The 18,894-nt window shown below is 45.0% G+C and overlaps 1 protein-coding gene across 2 annotated transcripts in view; it reads left to right on the forward strand.

Annotated features, from left to right (window-relative positions):
• SLC25A26 (solute carrier family 25 member 26) overlaps positions 1 to 18,894 on the forward strand; it is a 198,550-nt gene that overhangs the window by 173,244 nt on the left and 6,412 nt on the right. Inside the window, exons 7-10 of one of the 2 annotated variants that reach the window (XM_089676013.1) lie at positions 3,385 to 3,454; positions 12,449 to 12,513; positions 14,015 to 14,088; positions 15,296 to 17,160. In XM_089676013.1, the coding sequence (XP_089532139.1) occupies positions 3,385 to 3,454; positions 12,449 to 12,513; positions 14,015 to 14,088; positions 15,296 to 15,308 (222 nt within the window). In that variant the 3' untranslated portion in view covers positions 15,309 to 17,160. Of the gene's footprint in view, positions 1 to 3,384; positions 3,455 to 12,448; positions 12,514 to 14,014; positions 14,089 to 15,295; positions 17,161 to 18,894 lie in introns of those variants that run through there. The other variant, XM_089676011.1, reaches the window with a different exon arrangement.

Here is an 18,894-nt window from a genome sequence, read left to right on the forward strand (position 1 = left end):
TGAAATAATCATACCGCCAGGGAGGTTAATGCATAGAAATACTTTGTTAAAAAAAATTGCTGGGCATTTAATTCTACGTTAACATTTTAGTAATGTAAAGAAGTGAAAACACGCTTTCCTTCCAGAATGATTTGGGAAATGGTTTACCAGTGTTACCCCTTCCTGTAGGTATGAATGGCAGGTAATTACAGTGTATTACTGACATCATGGCGAGCCTGCAATAATAGAATGATGTAGTGGGGATTATAGGCTTATTCCAGATCTCTTATACACTCTATTGCAGTATAATTACTTTATTGTGAGATGACACTGAACACTGTAGGTTATGGATCAGTGTGCATGTCATACGCACACATTCCACAGAAGTGTTTGTGCCTGGGGCCAATAATTGTGCGACTCTATGAGAAATTAGAACCAGTTTTCCGGCCTCTATCTTCGGTGTTAAGGTGAGTTTTAACCATTCAGGGATTTCCTATGTTTATTTTGGAGTGAGTGGACCTGTCCCTTATCCGAGGACTGGGCAATATTGGACATAGGGCAACATTCTGGTATACAGACCTCTAGTGTTTGATGTAAGTTTGTGTGAATGTATTCATTGGTGTTGCTAGAACACTGTGCCAAGGTGGCCAGGCTCGATCTTCTCCTGCATTTGTATTGGTTTTTGTACAGGCAATAAGGGCTTATTCACACAGGTGGCTGGGGAGGGGTGGTAAAAGCAGCCAAAACACAGAAATGCAGTCGCTCAGGGCTGTACCTGTGCAGCGTCTGTGATGTGGCCTTGGTAAAAATTAAACTGGCAATGTGCATTCAGCAGAAGGTATTGCTGCCAAATGTAATCTATTCAAGTGAATAGGGAAATGTTCCTGGTTGCAGCCCAGTGGGTTGACATTTTGTGGGTAGAACAGGCAGTGAGAAGGGGCTGTAACACTTTTTAGAGGGGCTGGGCTAACCACGGGATTTGCCATGGCCAGCTAAGTTTTGAAAGCTCTGTCATCCGCACCCTTTTTTCTCTATTTAGTGCGTCACTAACCTGGAAGAACTCCACAGATGGTGAAGTCAAAACTCCCAGTCTGCATTCTTGCGAGTAACTTACTGAAGAGAGAACTAATGTGAGCCTGAAGTCTGCCCATGCAGGGCCACTGGGATTGAGGAGCAATACCTGGTACTTCCAGGAATGGGGGAGCATGTGACTCACTGTCCTTCCTCCTATGTGACAGCAGTGCTGCTTGGTGATTGGCCACCCAGGGCTTGGTGATTGGCCACCCAGCCACCCAGGGCTGTCGCATGGGAAGGTAGAGAGAACTAATGTGAGCCTGAAGTCTGCCCATGCAGGGCCACTGGGATTGAGGAGCAATACCTGGTACTTCCAGGAATGGGGGAGCATGTGACTCACTGTCCTTCCTCCTATGTGACAGCAGTGCTGCTTGGTGATTGGCCACCCAGGGCTTGGTGATTGGCCACCCAGGACTTGGTGATTGGCCACCCAGCCACCCAGGGCTGTCGCATGGGAAGGTAGAGAGAACTAATGTGAGCCTGAAGTCTGCCCATGCAGGGCCACTGGGATTGAGGAGCAATACCTGGTACTTCCAGGAATGGGGAAGCATGTGACTCACTGTCCTTCCTCCTATGTGACAGCAGTGCTGCTTGGTGATTGGCCACCCAAAGCTTGGTGATTGGCCACCCAGGGCTGTCGCATGGGAAGGTAGATAGTTCTCAGAACTGTGAAAGCTTCATGTGACCCTTCATGAGCACTGAATTATGACTTTAGACTTACACAGATTTACATCTCCTGGCTTTCAGGGGCCAAAAGGAGCAGGATGTGCCGGGAAGATGAGCATGTGCAACTGGGAAGGATGGCCATTGCATGGGCAAAGCACGGGTTCACTTTAACCTCTTGCCTCCCATGTAACGCAGATGTGTGGCGGCAAAGTGGGTTGGCTTTAACATCCACTTGTCACACATATGTATCCATGGATGGAAGAGCTTTTTGAGCTTTGGGCATGCTCTCTGCATATCCTCATCACAGTGGCCAAGCTGTCAAAGACAGCACTCGGTTTCTGCTAATTATTGGTAGCCGGCTAATGGGATCCTAATTATGTGACCACTGTGGCAGCAAATCAGTGGTTGCGTGATCAGTCAGTCCTTCCCACCCCCCGGCACTAGGACCTTGTTAAAGGGACATCTGTCTTGGGTGCGAAGGGGTTAAAGTCTATCTCCAACTTCCCACTGGTGGTGTAACCTTCTAAGGGGGCGCCTGTTAACCCCTGGCTACTATAGCAGGAAGTAAAAATCAATTCTTGGTAGGTAAACAAATAAAGGTTTGTTTTTTTATATTAGTTTAGGCTTCAATAACACCGGTGCATTGCACAAACATTTGCTGTCCCTTTGCAGATGCGCAACAGCACCATTTTATTCTTAACGGCAGCCCTACGTACCTTTCTGACGCACGCGACAAATGGCATGGTACCGCAGTGTTTTGGTGCGGCATGATTTTTAAAATGTTTCTGGGACTTCTTTTGTGCATTTCTTGCTGCCCTAAACTCAACACGCAGGAATGCACAAAAAAGTGTGTGCGCTCCATTGCACCTGTGAGGTGTCAATGGAGTCTTAGGATATTTATAGATCAGCATGCATAGCTGCATGCCCCTAGGTTTTTTTAGCTTTGGAGGTAAGGGGGGGGGCACTTTCATTGCTGCAGTACTATGGTCCCAGGTCGGAGTGGTGATGGATTTCCAGGAGGTATGTCCATGACAGCCAGGGCTCACAGGAATGGGTTGGATCATGCTGGCTGTCACTCAGTCCTGTAATGGGCATTGATGTGTGGTGGAGGATGAAATGGAGTGCAGTGCCTGGGTGTGGATTGGATGAGTATTTTTTGTTAACCCGAGGGGTGTTCTTAAAAACAACAACCTGGAGTTCTGCTTTAAGCCCTGACAGGTGCAGTTTCAAAGACAAGTCGGCATTGGCAGCTTCTCCCATATTTCTATCCTCACACATTCTCTTTATGCATTTTTTGAGATGAAGATGTAAAATACTTAAAATAAATCTGTATGCTGTGCCATTAGCGGCTCCCTGCTTGTAAGTGTTATTATAGCCTTTACACACAATGCTATTCATGTCAGTTTTTGGGTTATAACAGCAATTCAAAAATAATACACTGCATGCCAGACATGATTTTGTTCCTTGGAGTCCGGCAGAGAATTCTGAGGGTTGTAGTTCCACAACAGCTGGCGAGTCCCAGCTTTCCCAAGGCTGACCCGCAGAATTTCCCGTGACCTCTTACATCAATTCCCATCCATGAAATGTGGAGGATTGCAAATGATCTCAGTCATTCAGTGACTTTCCTTTTTTTTTTCTTTATTTCTCTTCTGTTTTTCGTTCCAGGATCTCTGGTCATGGAAGCGGGGCCGTACGCTCGATTCTTGGCAGTCTGCAGTCTGTGGAGCTTTTGCAGGTGCAAAGGATTAGATGTTAACCCGGGGAAGCGGGGGGACACACATGAGAGGGGGAAATAAGCGAAACAGTATTAAGTTCATTCGATGCAGCATTCTTTTATAAAGACGGTTTGTTCAGAGCAGTTGTGGGCCGTTTGTGGCCCACCAGCTGTCAAAGGACTACAAGTCTCAGCATGGTGCAGCTTGTTCCTCAACATTTAAAGCTGAACGCCAGGTGAATAGCTAAATACACAGATGAGATACCTATGAGGGAGCTGGTTTGCCTTACCTGTCCATCCAGTTCTGAAATGTATGCCACTCTGCCACACCACACAGTCTTGCCTGGCAGGGGAGAAGACCTCATTTATTTCTAACAGCTATAGAAAGCAGTAAAAACTAGACAGAGGTCGTAACCCTTTCTCCACTTTTCTGAGGGCTTTTTCACACTTATTTGTTTTCCTGTATTACGAAAGGTGAATTGTCCTTCATTAAAGTGTATGTACTCCCTAACAATGAACTTCTCTTATTTGCCCCCTTTTGGTCTTTAAAACATACCATTGAGAGTGTTTTGTTCTGTTTGATAAGTGCAAAGAATACCTGTTGCTTCTACTAGAAATCTTGGGAACCGATCGCTTCCTGTGCTGTCTCCCTTTGTAGAAGGAGGAGTTATGGAGATGAGGAGGAGTTATGGAGATGAGGAGGAGTTATGGAGATGAGGAGGGGTTATGGAGATGAGGAGGGGTTATGGAGATGAGGAGGGGTTATGGAGATGAGGAGGGGTTATGGAGATGAGGAGGGGTTATGGCAATGAGGAGGAGGGGTTATGGCGATGAGGATGGGTTATGGCAATGAGGATGAGGAAGTGGGGAGGAGATGAGGAAGGAAGAGGAGATGAGGAGTGGTGGTGAGGAAGGAGGAGAAGATGAGGAGGGGTTATGAAGAAGGGGGAGCAAATGAGGAGGGGCTGTGGTGATTAGGATCGGTTATGAAGATGAGGGGAGGTGAGATGGAGGGGCTATGGAGATAAAGGGGAGGAGATGAGGAGGGGGATATGGAGATGAGAAAGGAGGACATAAGGAGGGGTTATGGGGAAGGGGGAGGAGATGAGGAGGGGTTATAGGGAAGGGGGAGGAGATGAGGAGGGGTTATTGGGAATGGGGAGGAGATGAGGGGTTATTGGGAAGGGGGAGGAGATGAGGAGGGGTTATTGGGAAGGGGGAGAAGATGGTTAAGGGGGCTGATATGGAGATGACAAAGGAGATGAGGATGAGTTATGGGGAAGGGGGAGGAGATGAGGAGGGGTTATGGGGAAGGGGGAGGCGATAAGGAGGGGTTTGAAGGAAGGGGGAGGAAATGAGGAGGTGTTATGGAAATGAGGAAGGGGGGGGGGGGAGATGAGGAGGGGTTGTAAGGATCAGGGAGGGGGAGGAGATGAGGGATTATGAAAATGAGAAGGGGTCATGGAATTGAAGAGGGGGCGAGATTAGGAGGAATTCTGAGGAGGGGACTGGAGATGAGGAAGGGTTATGGGGAAGGGGGAGCGAATAAGGAGCGGTTATGAGGAGGGGGGAGGAAATGAGAAGGGTTACTGTGAATGAGGAGGGGGGAGCAGTTTTGAGGAAGAGGTGGGGAAGGAAGATGAGGTGTTATGGGGATGGGGGGGGGGTTGAAGAGGGGTTATGATGTTAAATTGGCTGTAAAGGCTGAAGGTTTTTTACCTTCATCCATTCTATGCATGAAGGTAAAAAAACCCTGTGTGCAGCAGTGCCCCCAGCCCTCTCAACACTTACTTGAGCCCCATTGAGATCCAGCGATGTGCATGATAGCCTCGGCTGTCCCTGGTCTCTGCCTCCTCATTGGCTGAGACAGCAAGCAGAAACCATTGTCTCCCACTGCTGTCAATCACAGCCAGTCAGAGGAGGAGTGAGAGGGGGCGTGGGTCCAAGCTGCGGCTCCGTGTGTGAATGGACACACGGAGCAGCGGGTGCCCCCATAGCAAGCAGCTTAGGAACCCGACAGAAAGGAGGAGCCAGGAGAGCCTGCAGGGGACCCGAGAAGAGGATCCTGGCTGCTCTGTGCGCAACCCCTGCACACAGCAGGTAAGTATAGACATGTTTGTTATTTTACTAACAAAAAAAAAAAATGAACCTTTAGTATCGCTTTAAAACTGAATGCTAGACTTCACTTTCGTCTTCCACGGTTGTGCAGGCTTCTCTCCTGTACTGAAATTGCTTACCTTGATTTTGCTGCACACTGTGAGCTTCTCATCAAAAGCAAAGTTACACTGTAAAAAAAAAAAAAATTAAAATAAAATACATATTAAATTGTAAAAGAAAATGCTGTTATGTCCCCCAATCCTGCGTGCTCACACACAAATGAGAATACAGTAGTCCGTTCCGCACGCAGTTAAATAGCGATTGTGCCACACATGTGAGGTATGACCACGAACGTCAGAGCGAGAGCCATAATGCTAGCATCAGACCTCCTGTGTAACTCTAAATTGGTCATTTGTTAAGCTTTTAAAGCAGCTCCTGTGCAGATTGTTAGGTTTCAAAGTTTGGCTATGCGAGAGGGGGATTTGAAAGGGGGGAGGATTTCCGCTCAGAGGGGAAATTTGAGGACTAGACAATTTTTGCTAGGAGGAGAACTTTGGGGAGGGGGAGGATTTGAGCTGGGAGGGAGGGATTTGTACTGGAAGGGGGAGGGGGGGTTGTTTTTGAAGAATTTTGGATTGCACAGGGAATTTATGCTTAGGGGCTTAGTTATCAATTTTTTATTTATTTTTTTTTTGGGGGGGGGGATTTTTGCTGACACATAATACTCATACAATTTGGGGGGGGGGTGTTGTTTGGTATCCTTGCCCTGGGTGCTTGATTACCTTGTCCCAGGACTGGTCGACTCTGAACAGTTGGTAAGGTGGAGGAGTCTGTCAGCAATAGACTGAAGTGGGGGATGTGCAGAGGTAGGCCATCAATGTAATAGAAGGGGCAAATTCTAGAATTGTTACAGTGCTAAAGGTGACAAGATTTGGGCAAAATGTGGGCTGAAGGAGAGCTCAGGGTCCCGAGTTACACCTAGTACCCTGGCAGAAGGGACCGAGAGTTTTATTATTGATCTTGATGGAAATGTTGGGAGAAGGGTCAAGTGAGTCTTTCAGATTGTAAGCTCCAAGGATCAGGCCCTCCTATCCCTCTTGTATTGAATTGTATTGTTGCTGTATTGTCTCCCATTATATTGTAAAGCGCTGAACAAAATGTTGGCGCTATATAAATCCTGTATAATAATAATAATTGAGTATAACCATTAATGAGTGGCCAAGCTGTGTTTTAGAGCAAAGCATGCTGGGACCTGCAGTTCCACGTCAGCTGACACGGCCCTCTTTATCCATCAGTGTTCCTGACACTGATGACTCCACTTGTTTTGTATCACAGAGGTCACTCCAGAGAAGGTATTTGGAGTTATAAAAAAAAAAAAAGGTGTTGGAGGTTGAAAGACAGCAATTTGTTTTTTGACAAATTTGCGTTGGTGAAAACAGAAGAGCTGTCAGTCATCCGAGCCTGTAATGTGTAGGAAGGGTAGAGGGAGAGCCCCTTTGTGAAGCCTCGGTAGAGGACCGTGCAGCTGTCTGCCCCCAGCTGCTCTTCAGGGCTTTCTATGACTCCTGCAGAAAGGCAATGATTCACAGGCTAGGTGACAGCTCTGACAGCCCTGCAGATTAACAGCTGTCAGGAGACCGGGAGAAATTCACTGCTAGTGCCTGTAGGCTAACAAACCTCCTGTGTAGAGCAGCAATGGGGGACCAATCATCTGGCCAGTGGAGGAGCAACAAATATGACATCACTGATTAATGCTAAGTTTATTTAAAGCCAAACCTCACCTTTCTGACAAATTTCATCTTACCAGCCAGAGCCGTAAATTAGCAACTCTGTAAATGGCATTCATTACCTATCTTGTTTCCTTATGTGTGTACAACCCTCAAAGGAAAACTAAAAATCAGTTTTCATTTAATATATTAATATGTAATTAGCATAAAGCTTAATTCCACATTCATGGAAAACAAATATTGCAAATAAAAAAAATAATATAGCATATATAATTGCTACATATAGATAAACACATAGATAAATAGTTTTTTGGTTTTTTTTTTGATCAGCCAGCCAAACGGATTTTTCCCATCCACACATTCCAGGTGGATGAAGTAATTCTCCCCTTTGCGCTATTGTATTCTAAAGCATGTACTTTTTCAATGTCAGAATACGCTGATCAGTGCTGAAGCCGATTGGCTGCAATGCTGATCGATTGAAAAATTTCTAGCATTACCGACCTAAACCACTGAATCCGATCTTAGCACATGAATATGGGACTCCTGCAGACTTAATGTTCGCTCATTTACCTTATCCCCAGCTGTTTGACTGCCCACTATTTCCCCCTGGAGTGTCTGATAGGGGAGATTTTCAGTGGTGAATAACACAAGGTTTTAGGACAATCCACTCGAGTTTGACAGCACAAGGCCTGTGCACATTTGCGCAAATATGTGAGAATCGCGATATTCCCCCTAATTAAATTTTTAGATCTCTTCAATTATGCCATTTCATTGACCCCATGTTGCGTAATCTTGATTCCCTGAAAACACTTACAGGATTTGAGTCCCTCTGCAACTCGTCAGCTGCCACTAAGGGCATTCTCTCTTCTATTTGTCGATTCGGTATCATATAGCTAAACATTTACTCGCCTACTTTACCCAATGGGGTCAGGAGCTTCAAGAGACTTTATCGATTGAAGAGTGGGCACCAATTTGACAAGTATTCTCTATGTGCTCCTGCAACATACTGACATTAGATAATTCATATAAAGTACTTTCCAGGTGGTGCTTTACTCCTGCACGGATAGCAAAGTATGTGTCGGGTTATAATTCTTATTTCTTCCGAGGCTGTAAGACGGAAGGAAATATGCTTCACATATGGTGGACCTGCCCTGCAGCCCATCGGCTGTGGACTAGAGTTTACAACGTGATCTATTCCGTTACTTCAGCCTTGGAAAAATCCAAGTGAAGCACTTCTCCATAAACCAATTTAAAGATGTCCCCTTCAAAAAGGATTTTAAAGGTATTTATTACACAAAAAAAATATATCCAAATCGTGCTTTACCTGTCAGGTACAATATACAGAGATTCACGTTAAAAAATGGGTGGAACTCCACTTTAAGTAGAATAATTTTATTTTACCGGTAGATCCTGGCATCATGTGGGACTGTGGCACGGCTCCAAGTCCACCAGAGGTCACCTGGTTGATGGTGGTAGTGGTGGACAAACAGTATACCTGGAAACATCTATTTGAAGGTCAGACGTTTTGCAGGTTGTGTGTAGGCAGGGTGGAGGGGGAAGTAGCTTGGGGAAAGTGGACAGGGACAGGAGGCTAGATACCAATGCCAAGTACCAAGTGGAGAGTGTGATGCCACATTCTCCAACAATAAGGCTAGGTTTACACAAGTGGAAGAGGGGCAATAAAAACAGAAGCTTGAGCTGGGTTTTTACTACCCCTTTTCTAATTTCCCATCTCCAAACAAAACTGGTGGCCACTCAGGTGAGTACACATTAACATGGCCATGAGGCTTAGATCTGCAGTGTGGCAATTTTAACTTGAGATGTAGAGTCTTCTAGGCAGCACTGCCAGTGTAATTCACCCATTGAAGTCCATGGGACTGCACCACAACCACAAACCAATGCAAAAGCTCTCTATGGCTATCAGTGAAGTGGGTAGAGTTGGGAATTTCAACTACACTTACACATCCTGTGAAGGATAATGTTCCCAGAAGTAGCAAATAAGGGTGATTTCAGCAGAGGGGTGACATACCTGGTGCATTAAAAGCCAGGTAGACCACCCATGGTGTCTTATATATATTTTATGTCTTCATTTTTTTCCCAAAGTTACTTTTAACTGTTCTAATTTTATATATATTTTCAAAGATACGTGCATGTGATGATGTAGCAGTGTAGTTCATAGTAACAGTGGGATTGTTTTGGAAACCTGGTGGTGGACAATCTATCTAACAGTCCCTCTGGTGGATACAAAGTCAGGTGGAGAGCTGGTGATTAAACGGTGACCCTGGTCTCCTCTACCGCCATCCTTCTCTTCTTAGATTCTTGTGACGTGAGTTCATGAAGTCAACAGGCTAAACATAACTCTGACATTTCAGTCAATTCACAGGGAATATGTCTATGTGACAAGCTGTATTGTGTGATCGTTTGTGAATGTTTTAATAGACAGAGCAGCTCCAGCATCCCAGATCCTTTCCATCTGCAGTATGTTGACTCAGGCAAGATTAGAGGAAGAGAACAGTTCCTTCAGAATTCACAGGGACCTTCTTGTTGGCTCTCCAAGGCTCCTTGCTGCTATTACTCCCTAATTTTGTTAGGAGAGTTCTCTAGAAAGGATATTTTTTTATGTAGTTGACAAAAGGCAGATTTTTCAATTTGATGACAATTCCACGGACATAAATATTTGCAACTTTGCAGGTGGTTATCTTGGAGAAATATCAGCATTTTGTAGAGAAGGGTTTCTCAACCATGGTTCCTCCAGAGGCTGTGTAGCGCTCACTCCTGCAGGAGCCCAGAGTTGTAAGGTCCCATGGGTCTTTTCCCGTAGTTGTCCCACAGCCAGGCACACAGGCTCAATAAACAGTCTAGGTCAGTGGCGGGCAACCTTGTTTTTCAACTGAGCCAAATCTCACCAAAAACACGATTGAAATTTATTTTGAGAGCCACATTTTTAAAACTGAAAATACATAGGATGGTACACTGTTTTTAGTTTCAATAAGTTTTTATAGTAATTAATCCCCCATAATAATTCATCCCCCCTATAGTAATTCATCCCCCATATAGTAATTCATCCCCCATATAGTAATTCATCCCCCCTATAGTAATTCATCCCCCCTATAGTAATTCATCCCCCATATAGTAATTCATCCCCCATATAGTAATTCATCCCCCATATTAATTCATCCCTCATATAGTAGTAGTAAGTAAGTAGCAAGTAGTAAGCCAAGTCCCCCCTGTGTCAATTCACTTACCGTTGCTCCGCGCGTTCCTCTCGCCGTGTTCCCGTGCCGTTCCGGTCTTCAGGGCGGACTGTGAGAGGAGCCTAGCTCCTCTCACGGTCGTCACGCTGCCCCGCCTACACACATCCTGACAGCCAATCACTGGCTATCAGGATGTGAGTGGCAGCGAGACTGGCCAATCATTGCATTTGAGCACGCTGCCCTGGCTGTTTTTTTTTGGATCACGCTCCGCGGGCCGGATTAAAAGGTCCGCCGGGCCGTAGTTTGCCCATTTCTGGGCTAGCTGCAGAGTCCTGACTTTTGGGGCGGCCGCCCGAGAGGAGGGAGGCACACAGAAGAGCCGCATTAAAGTGTGTAAAGAGCCGCATGTGGCTCGCGAGCCGCGGCTTGCCGACCACTGGTCTAGGTGAATGCTTGTCTGATGCTTTATTGTAGAACTTGAAGTTGGATAGGTTCAGGGCAGCTGTGGGATAGTCCAGTAACTCTTAGGAGCAACCTGAGGACATTACACTTTCTCTTAAGATCTGAGCAGAGTCCTTGCACAAGTAAATAGTGGACTGAGCTATATCAGGATACCAGACATAATGTCCCCTTTCAGCAATGCTGACTGTAGCACAAGATGGGTGGCCACGGAACAAAGTCTTGGGGATCTCTCATACCAGTCTGTACTCAGTAATGTCCTTGAATAGTTAGATGCCTCTTTCCAATACCTTCCAGACACCTCTCCAGCAACCCCCAGATCCCCAGAAAGTCCTTCAGTCAGCTCCAACAGCTTTCAGCAGAATAGGCCACCCAGATAGACACATCAATAGTCTGCCCAGGAGGACAGCAGCCCTCCACCCTGCAGTCTCTCAGGACCAGAAGACCCCTCTGTTCCAGGTCTCAGACTATTTATACACTCACAGCCACCATCTATGCATGCTTTCACCCAGGGATTGGCCAGGGCTTCATAAATACTACAGCTGCTGATTCGACTCTCCCAGCCCTCTATCTTCCAGAACCTTTCTAGACAGAGATTCCAGATGTTTTTTATGCGTCTTGCATTTTTTGGGAAGTTTGTTGTTAGAGGGAGGTGTTTGTTGTCACGTAGGTGAAAAATGCAAAATGCAGCAGAAACTAATCAAAAACACATAAAAATGCACTTTTGATGCAGTTCCATTGAATTCTATTATAATAAGTCTGCCCATTCTCCACTGACCTCTGACATCAACAAGGCATTTTTGTCCACACAACTGCTCCTTACTGGATATAACCTATCCTAGCCTAATATAACCTTTACAGTTTGTATTTACTTGTTTCTTTTATTTTGCCATTGACTGATCCAAGCTGGATACTTATGTGTAAATCCAACAGCAGAGTTCAAAGAGCTTTTTGTGAGGAGTCACATTACTCTCTACAACTCACTTACTATGCAGCCATCTCATTCTTTGCTGGTTGACTATCATACTGTGCAGTCTTGATCATTCTTTATACATGATGGCACTCTGACACCCACAGTGCATATGTGTAGGATAATCCAGCAGCATAGAGGGGAGCATCAAGGGCAGCTCAGAGGACTCTAAAGACTCCCTGCAGTTCATGTAAGATGTAGCCATCAAATTCTCTGCAGGCTATTTTGTTCACTGAACAGGACCCTTCCTTAAATAGCACAATCTTGTTTTTGATTTTTGTAACCATAGCCACCTATTATGGTTGGAGAAAAAGGGGTGCCGCCTTAGGATATTATCATTAATGCGTGTTTAGGATATAATGTTTAAAAACAGCCTGGTTAGGAACAAATAATACGAGTAAAATAAATGTCACAATACACGGGAACCTTTTTTTCCCAGTAGGAAGTAGAAAGACCCCTCATGTCTTTGATGTAGTTTATATATAAACATCTAGACTGAAGATGACTTGGCAAGAGGTTGTGGGAACCATAGAGTCCTTAACGTCTTATTTGTGTTTTTCCTGCTCAGGTGGGGTTGCAGCTACAGTCACGACACCGCTGGATGTAGCGAAGACCCGCATCATGCTGGCAAAGGTAGAGATGACATAAGTTACCTGCGCACACCTGTGTGACCCCCCCCCCTACTGGGGAAAAGTAATGGCGCCCAAACCAAAACATATGTGATGAGTGTAGTAAGCCTTGTGCTATTTACGAAACAAATGCACGGAAGCAAAGAGAAGAAAAGGTTCAAAATCAGCAGGGTGTGCGAACAAAATCAATTTCTTTAACCTTGTAGATTGTACTGCACTTGCACAAGGTGGACCAATACTTAAATCTTTTGTATCTTTAGCATGACAGTATAACCATACAGGTTACGGTGAGAAGGGGCTTAAAGGAGAAGTACAGCCACTTCTGTGGATCACAGGAGTGCAGTTCAGTTAAAGTCTGCTGTCGGCAGACGTCGCTCAGTCCAGACTGGGGAAAGATCCCAACTTTAAAGTCGGGATCCATCCAGGAGCATGGACCAGCACCTAGCTCAGCCTCTCAGCAAGCCGCTGAGAGCCTGGGTCAGCCACTCCCACCTCCTCCAATGCCCAGTGCTCCATTGAACTCTGGAAGGGCAGAGACTGACAGTTCCAGCTCTCTGCTCAGAGCGTCAGGGAGAACTGAGTGATCAGAGGTGTTTGATAGCTCAGTTCTCACCTTTGGAACCCATCTGGGGATGGATGCAGCATCGGATCTATGCTGCATCCACTTAGATAAGTATAATGCAAAAAAAAAAAAAATTCCCATACTTCTCTTTTAAGGAGTCAAAAAGCTCTTTAACCAAATCAATGCATTGAGCCTTCATGGGTCTCATTCCATTACATACCCCCAAAAATAAGTGGATTTTTCCTCATTTTACGACATCGGATGGAGCCATGCAAATTATTCCTTTGGTTAAGATGTCTTGTTGGGTCCCAAGCCCTACTCCTTAGAATTCGTAGTTTCCCTACACTGCAGTGGTGATGGCCAAAAAGCCCGAAACAGCTGTATGCAGATAACTGACTATATTTGCACTATACACCAGCAGTTCTGAATGTACATCTGGCTGATGGGGTGTAATGGAATGATTTGTATGGTTCTGCTCATTGTCCTGAAAATGAGGACTAACCCTCGTGATCTGCGGATATGTGATAGAACGAGACATGTGAATACCTTCTGTTCTATGATGGCGTTGCTGTATAATATGCATATGTGCCTAGGCACCTTTCATCCTTCTAGCCTCACAGGAGCCTATTGGAAGATTGATGATTTTTCTGATTGCTGGATTACATTGATGATGTCATCAGAGGGCAGGGTCTAGGAACAGGATGCCCTGTTCCACAGGAAAACTGTAACAGATAAAACGGTGTGCCTAGGCAAAACATGAGCTGCAGCATGCCTGCTGTAAGTACTATATAATTTACCTTGTTGGGATGCATATTGGAATGCTGGAATGGATGTAGGGGGGCGGGGAAAGTGCACTAGGGGATTTCTGTCTGCCTGTCTTGGAAATCTAATATAGAAAAGCTATAACTGGCAATGTATGATGAGTCTTTTGCTTTATTTGCAGGCCGGATCAACTACTGCAGCAGGAAATGTGTTACTTGCCCTCACGGATATATGGAGAACACAAGGCGTTACAGGGTACGGAACTGCTTTTAGCCCTAGTTTAGGGTGTTATTTAAATCTAAATTCTTTTCAAAGCTGACAGAGGATATTACCCTTTGCCACAATCACCAAATCCAAAATTTACGTTTTGGCTGGAGTTAGGCTTTAAAGCAAAACTATACTCTCTCAATTAACATTAAATATTTTTAAAGCGATACTAAAGGCTTACATTTTTTTTTCTAAAAATAACAGACATGTTCTACTTACCTGCTGTGTGCAGTGGTTTTTGCACAGAGCAGCCTGGGTTCTCCTGTTCTCAGGTTCCCCGCAGGCTGTCCTGGCCCCTCCCTCCTGTCGGGTGCCCCCACAGCAACTAGCTTGCTGTGGGGGCACCCGCTGCTCTGTGTGTACATTCACACGTGGAGCCGTGGCTCGGCCTGCCCCTTCTCTCTTCTATTTGGCTCACTGGCTGTGATTGACAGCAGCAAGAGGCATTGGCTACTACTGCTGTCTCAGCCAATGAGGAGAGGGAGTCCCAGGATAGCCCAGAATCCAGTGCACATCACTGAATCGAGAGGGGGCTCAGGTGAGTATTGGGGGGGGGGTCTGTTGCACAGAGAAGGGTTTTTTTTCCTTCATGCATAGCATGCATGAAGGTAAAAAGTTTGAGCCTTTACAATCACTTTAATCCTTCTGCTGCTAGAATTAGTAAATAGATAGGAAGGTATAATATATTGGTTGTTTTTGTTTTTTGGGGGTTTTTTTACATTTCTGTAGTTGCTTCCTGGTTTCTGACCTAGGCCAAAATGTCATACATCCCAGGAGTCTTCATGGGCATTTTTATTTCTTTCAACTAGAGGAAGGGCCCTCTGCAGCTATGCACACCTTCCTGCCTGTATGCCTGAGCTAAGGGCAGATGGATTCCAGGAAGTAAATGCTACATGAATCATCTGCCCTTAAAGACGGTTGCAGCTAAAAGTACATGGAGACCTGGATGGGTGGGCGAGTTTGCTTTGAATATTAAAAATGAATTAAATAGCATTTTCAGTTTGCGATGCTCAGGTATAGTTTAGTTCCACATTAAATTTCAATTGCATTTTTTTTAAAATTCATTTTATTTTACTTTGGTTGAAGTTTAAAGTAACTTGGTAAGAACTGGCACACTAAAAAACTATTCTTGTACCGCAAATGTGATCCAAATATATCCATTTTATAAAGGTTTTGTCGCATTTACTTTTCGCAGATGTATTTTTTAAAAAATGACAGTACAACCGAAGAGATCAGAAAGAAGATTATAAGCTTGAGTCGGGAAGGACTAGTCACCGGGGTGTGAACAAGTCAAGTGTTTAACCTCTGACCTTCCCGAAAGGATAATGCATTGGACATTTTTGTAAAGTGAAATTAAGCAATTATGTGATTTTGTCTGTCTAGCCAGCTGCACCCAACCTCGACCATTACGCTGGTTTGCCTTATGTATTCCATATGGCAATACTGAAAAAATATATCTGATTTCACTTAAGTTTCTCTTCTCTTTGATCCACAAAAATCCTCGCAGCCGACGGCTTTAACTGTTAAATGATGGGTATCAATTTTTTTCGTACGCATAGCTTCATTTGAAGCCAAATCAGACGCAGTTTCCTTTGCTGGTTACATAACACTTGAAACAGTGGACTGTGTTTATAGGGATACTATAGTGTACTTGTATATAGTTAATGCAATGCTGACGTTTAACAGCTTGCCGACTGTATAACGTATACCAGGGGCGGACTGACAACTCATGGGGCCCCCGGGCAATAGGGGATCATGGGGCCCCTGTGTCCTTGCCCACACTCAAAAAAGCCTATAAAAAGGTACCAGGGGCATTTCATGGGGCCCCCTGCTGACCCCGGGCCCTCGGGCACTGCCCGAGGTCTCGAATGGTCAGTCTGCCCCTAACGTATACTGTATATACAGTGGAAGACTGGCTCTCCTGCGCTGGATCACGTACCTAGTACATGATCCGCATGCTCAGGCTGGGGGGCATACGCACGTGCCAGCCTGGCTGTGCCATAAATTGTTACAGCACATGCCGATCACCACATTCCGACCAATCAGTGACCACTGGGACCCAGCAATCAGTGCTGAACACAGCTCCTTCATTGCAAACAATACAGAGCTGTGTTCACTAACAAGGGATCTTGTTTTTTTAATTCCCTGGGGAAAAAAAATAAAGATCCTTAGTAAAAGCAGCATACATTAAACATAGTTAGGCACACAGTTAACCCTTTGATTGCCCTAGATGTTAGCTCCTTCCTATCCAGCATCATTATTACAGTGGACAGTGCTTTTTATTAGCACTAATCACTGTATTAATGTCACTAATGCAGTTATTCCATTCCCCCCAGGGTTAGTGTCAGATTGCCCGCCGCACTATTGCAGTCCCGTTCTAAGTCGCTGTTCAGTGCCATTAGTAGTATAAAAAAAAAAAATTCCAGTAATGTATTCCATAGTTTGTAGACGCTATAACTTTCAGGAAAACCAGTCAATACATACTTATTGGGATTTTCTTTTAACTAAAGACATGTAGCAAAGATTTGATTTTTACATTTTTTTCATTGAATATGTTTTAGAACAGAAAGTAAAATTTATTGGGGGTTTTTTCCCCAAAATTGTTGGTCTTTTTTTGTTTATATCGCAAAAAATAAAAAACCCAGAGGTGATCAAATACCACCAAAAGAAAGTTCTATTTGTGAGGGAAACAAAATCTAAATTTTGTTTGGCTACAGTGTTGCATGACCGCAAAATTGCCAGTTAAATTAACACAGTACCTATGTTTTTAAATCATCTGAAAAATATCTTGAAATAACGGGTGCCCTGGTAGTAGAGTTGGAGAATTAAACTGAATAAAGTTGTAGTGTGAAGACAGAATATAGGGTTTTGACTGCGATTAGTAGACAGGTTAAGAAAACAAATGGAAAGAACTATCTGGACGGGGGAAATATCAGGCAGGGAGTGATAAGGAGGGATGGATGGAGGGTTAAAGATGTCCAGCTGGACTGTATGTTTTGATAAATTGTATACTGTTGTAATATGTACTGAAATAAAATATAATAAAAGATAATAATAAAATTTTTTTTTTTTAAAATGAACACAGTGCCAAATAGCACAAAATGGCCTGGTCAGGAAGGGGGTAAGTCCTTCTGGAAGGCAAGTGGTTAAACTGCTTGTATTTTGCCTTCCCTGCTCCTATCCCCACCACCACATCAAGATGCTAATTACATTTTTAAATAAAACCTTTCTGTTTTCATTACACACCCAGTGGTGTAATCACTCAGTCTCTGTGCTTCTATATGTAGTGCAGACACATTAAGGCTGGTGGGAGGGGCCGGCAGGGTGCTGTGCATAACTTCCTGAAAACATCTCAGCTCCCTGCCTCAGTACTCCTCCCAAGAGCCCTCAGTCCTAATGCAAACAGTGGCCTGGCTGTTGGGAGGAGTTATGCAAATATAATGTCTTCATGAGTGGATGTCAGTCTCGGGGAGTGGGTGTTTTTTGGCAGGTTGTATTTGCAAGCAGACCACCCCAGGTAACACCCCCATGTGATGCTGAGTCTCCATGATTGAAAGAACTGAAATCCAGTGAATAAAAGGGGGAGGACAGGGATAATCAGGCTGGATAGGAAAGAGCTTGATGATGCTGGACATCCTTCAGCCAGGAAATGAGGCGGGTCCTATCTGATTTGATGCGTATTTTAATACATACTGTAAGAAGCTCACAGTGTGCAGTGAAATCAAAGTAGGCAATTTCAGTCCAGGATGATCCTCTGTTTGCAGGGACAATGAGACTGATATCAGAGCATTGGTTGTGTGGCTAGAAGATTGCAGCATTGCGCTGTCTATAAGAAATGGTATTTCTTTGTGAAGTTTCTTGAACTTCCTGATTATCATGAAAGATTAAATTAAAGCTGAAATTATTGCTGCCATACTGACCTTCCTAAAATGTTAATTGTCTGAAAGTCTCTCTGGGTTGAAGCCCAACCCCAGACTTTTTAATGCAGAGCCGTCACCCTGTGGTGGAGTGCTGGTCAATATTACGGTTTATGACACCCAGCAACATTTTACCCTCCTCCGGTGAGCCAAGGCTGTCAAGGACCCGCCCCCTGTGGTCGGGGAAGGGTAATGGACTTAAGGGGTACTCAGCCTGAAGTTGGGCTTTCCGTAGCAGTCATTAACCTCTCCCTGTCCACCCATTCTACATAGATGGTGGACAGGAAGCAGCCCCGATGCGGGCTAACTTTTCCTGTACGACAGCCCGCATCGATGGCTCCTGCGTGGCTCACAGAGTGCGCACCCGGGAGCCCGGTGGTCGGTGTCTCGCCCAGACAAAGCGGATCACAGTACCGTGGCACTCACATAGTAAACACTAAAAACTAGAAGTAAAGTGTGAGAGCAGAGAGAAGCGATCCTGCAGTGTGTGAGGCCCTGTCATCTGTCCAAGTGTGCAGAAAGCACCCCCATACACCATACCAATGTTCTGATCACCGCCATACCCTAAACCAACACCCTGATCACTGCCATACGCCATACCAGCGTCCTGATCACCTCTATTTACCATACCAGCGCCTTGATCACCTCCATGCACCATACTAGTGTCCTGATCGCCTCTATTTACCATACCAGCGCCTTGATCACCTCCATGCACCATACCAGCGCCTTGATCACTGCCATACCCCATACCAGTGTCCTGATCGCCTCTATTTACCATACCAGCGCCTTGATCACCTCCATGCACCATACCAGTGTCCTGATCACCGCCATGCACCATACCAGCGCCTTGATCACTGCCATACCCCATACCAGTGTC

Source organism: Staurois parvus, unplaced genomic scaffold (assembly GCF_062004578.1).
Source record: "Staurois parvus isolate SC_StPar_1 unplaced genomic scaffold, SC_StPar_1.0 ptg000162l, whole genome shotgun sequence".
Classification (NCBI taxonomy): Eukaryota; Metazoa; Chordata; class Amphibia; order Anura; family Ranidae; genus Staurois; species Staurois parvus.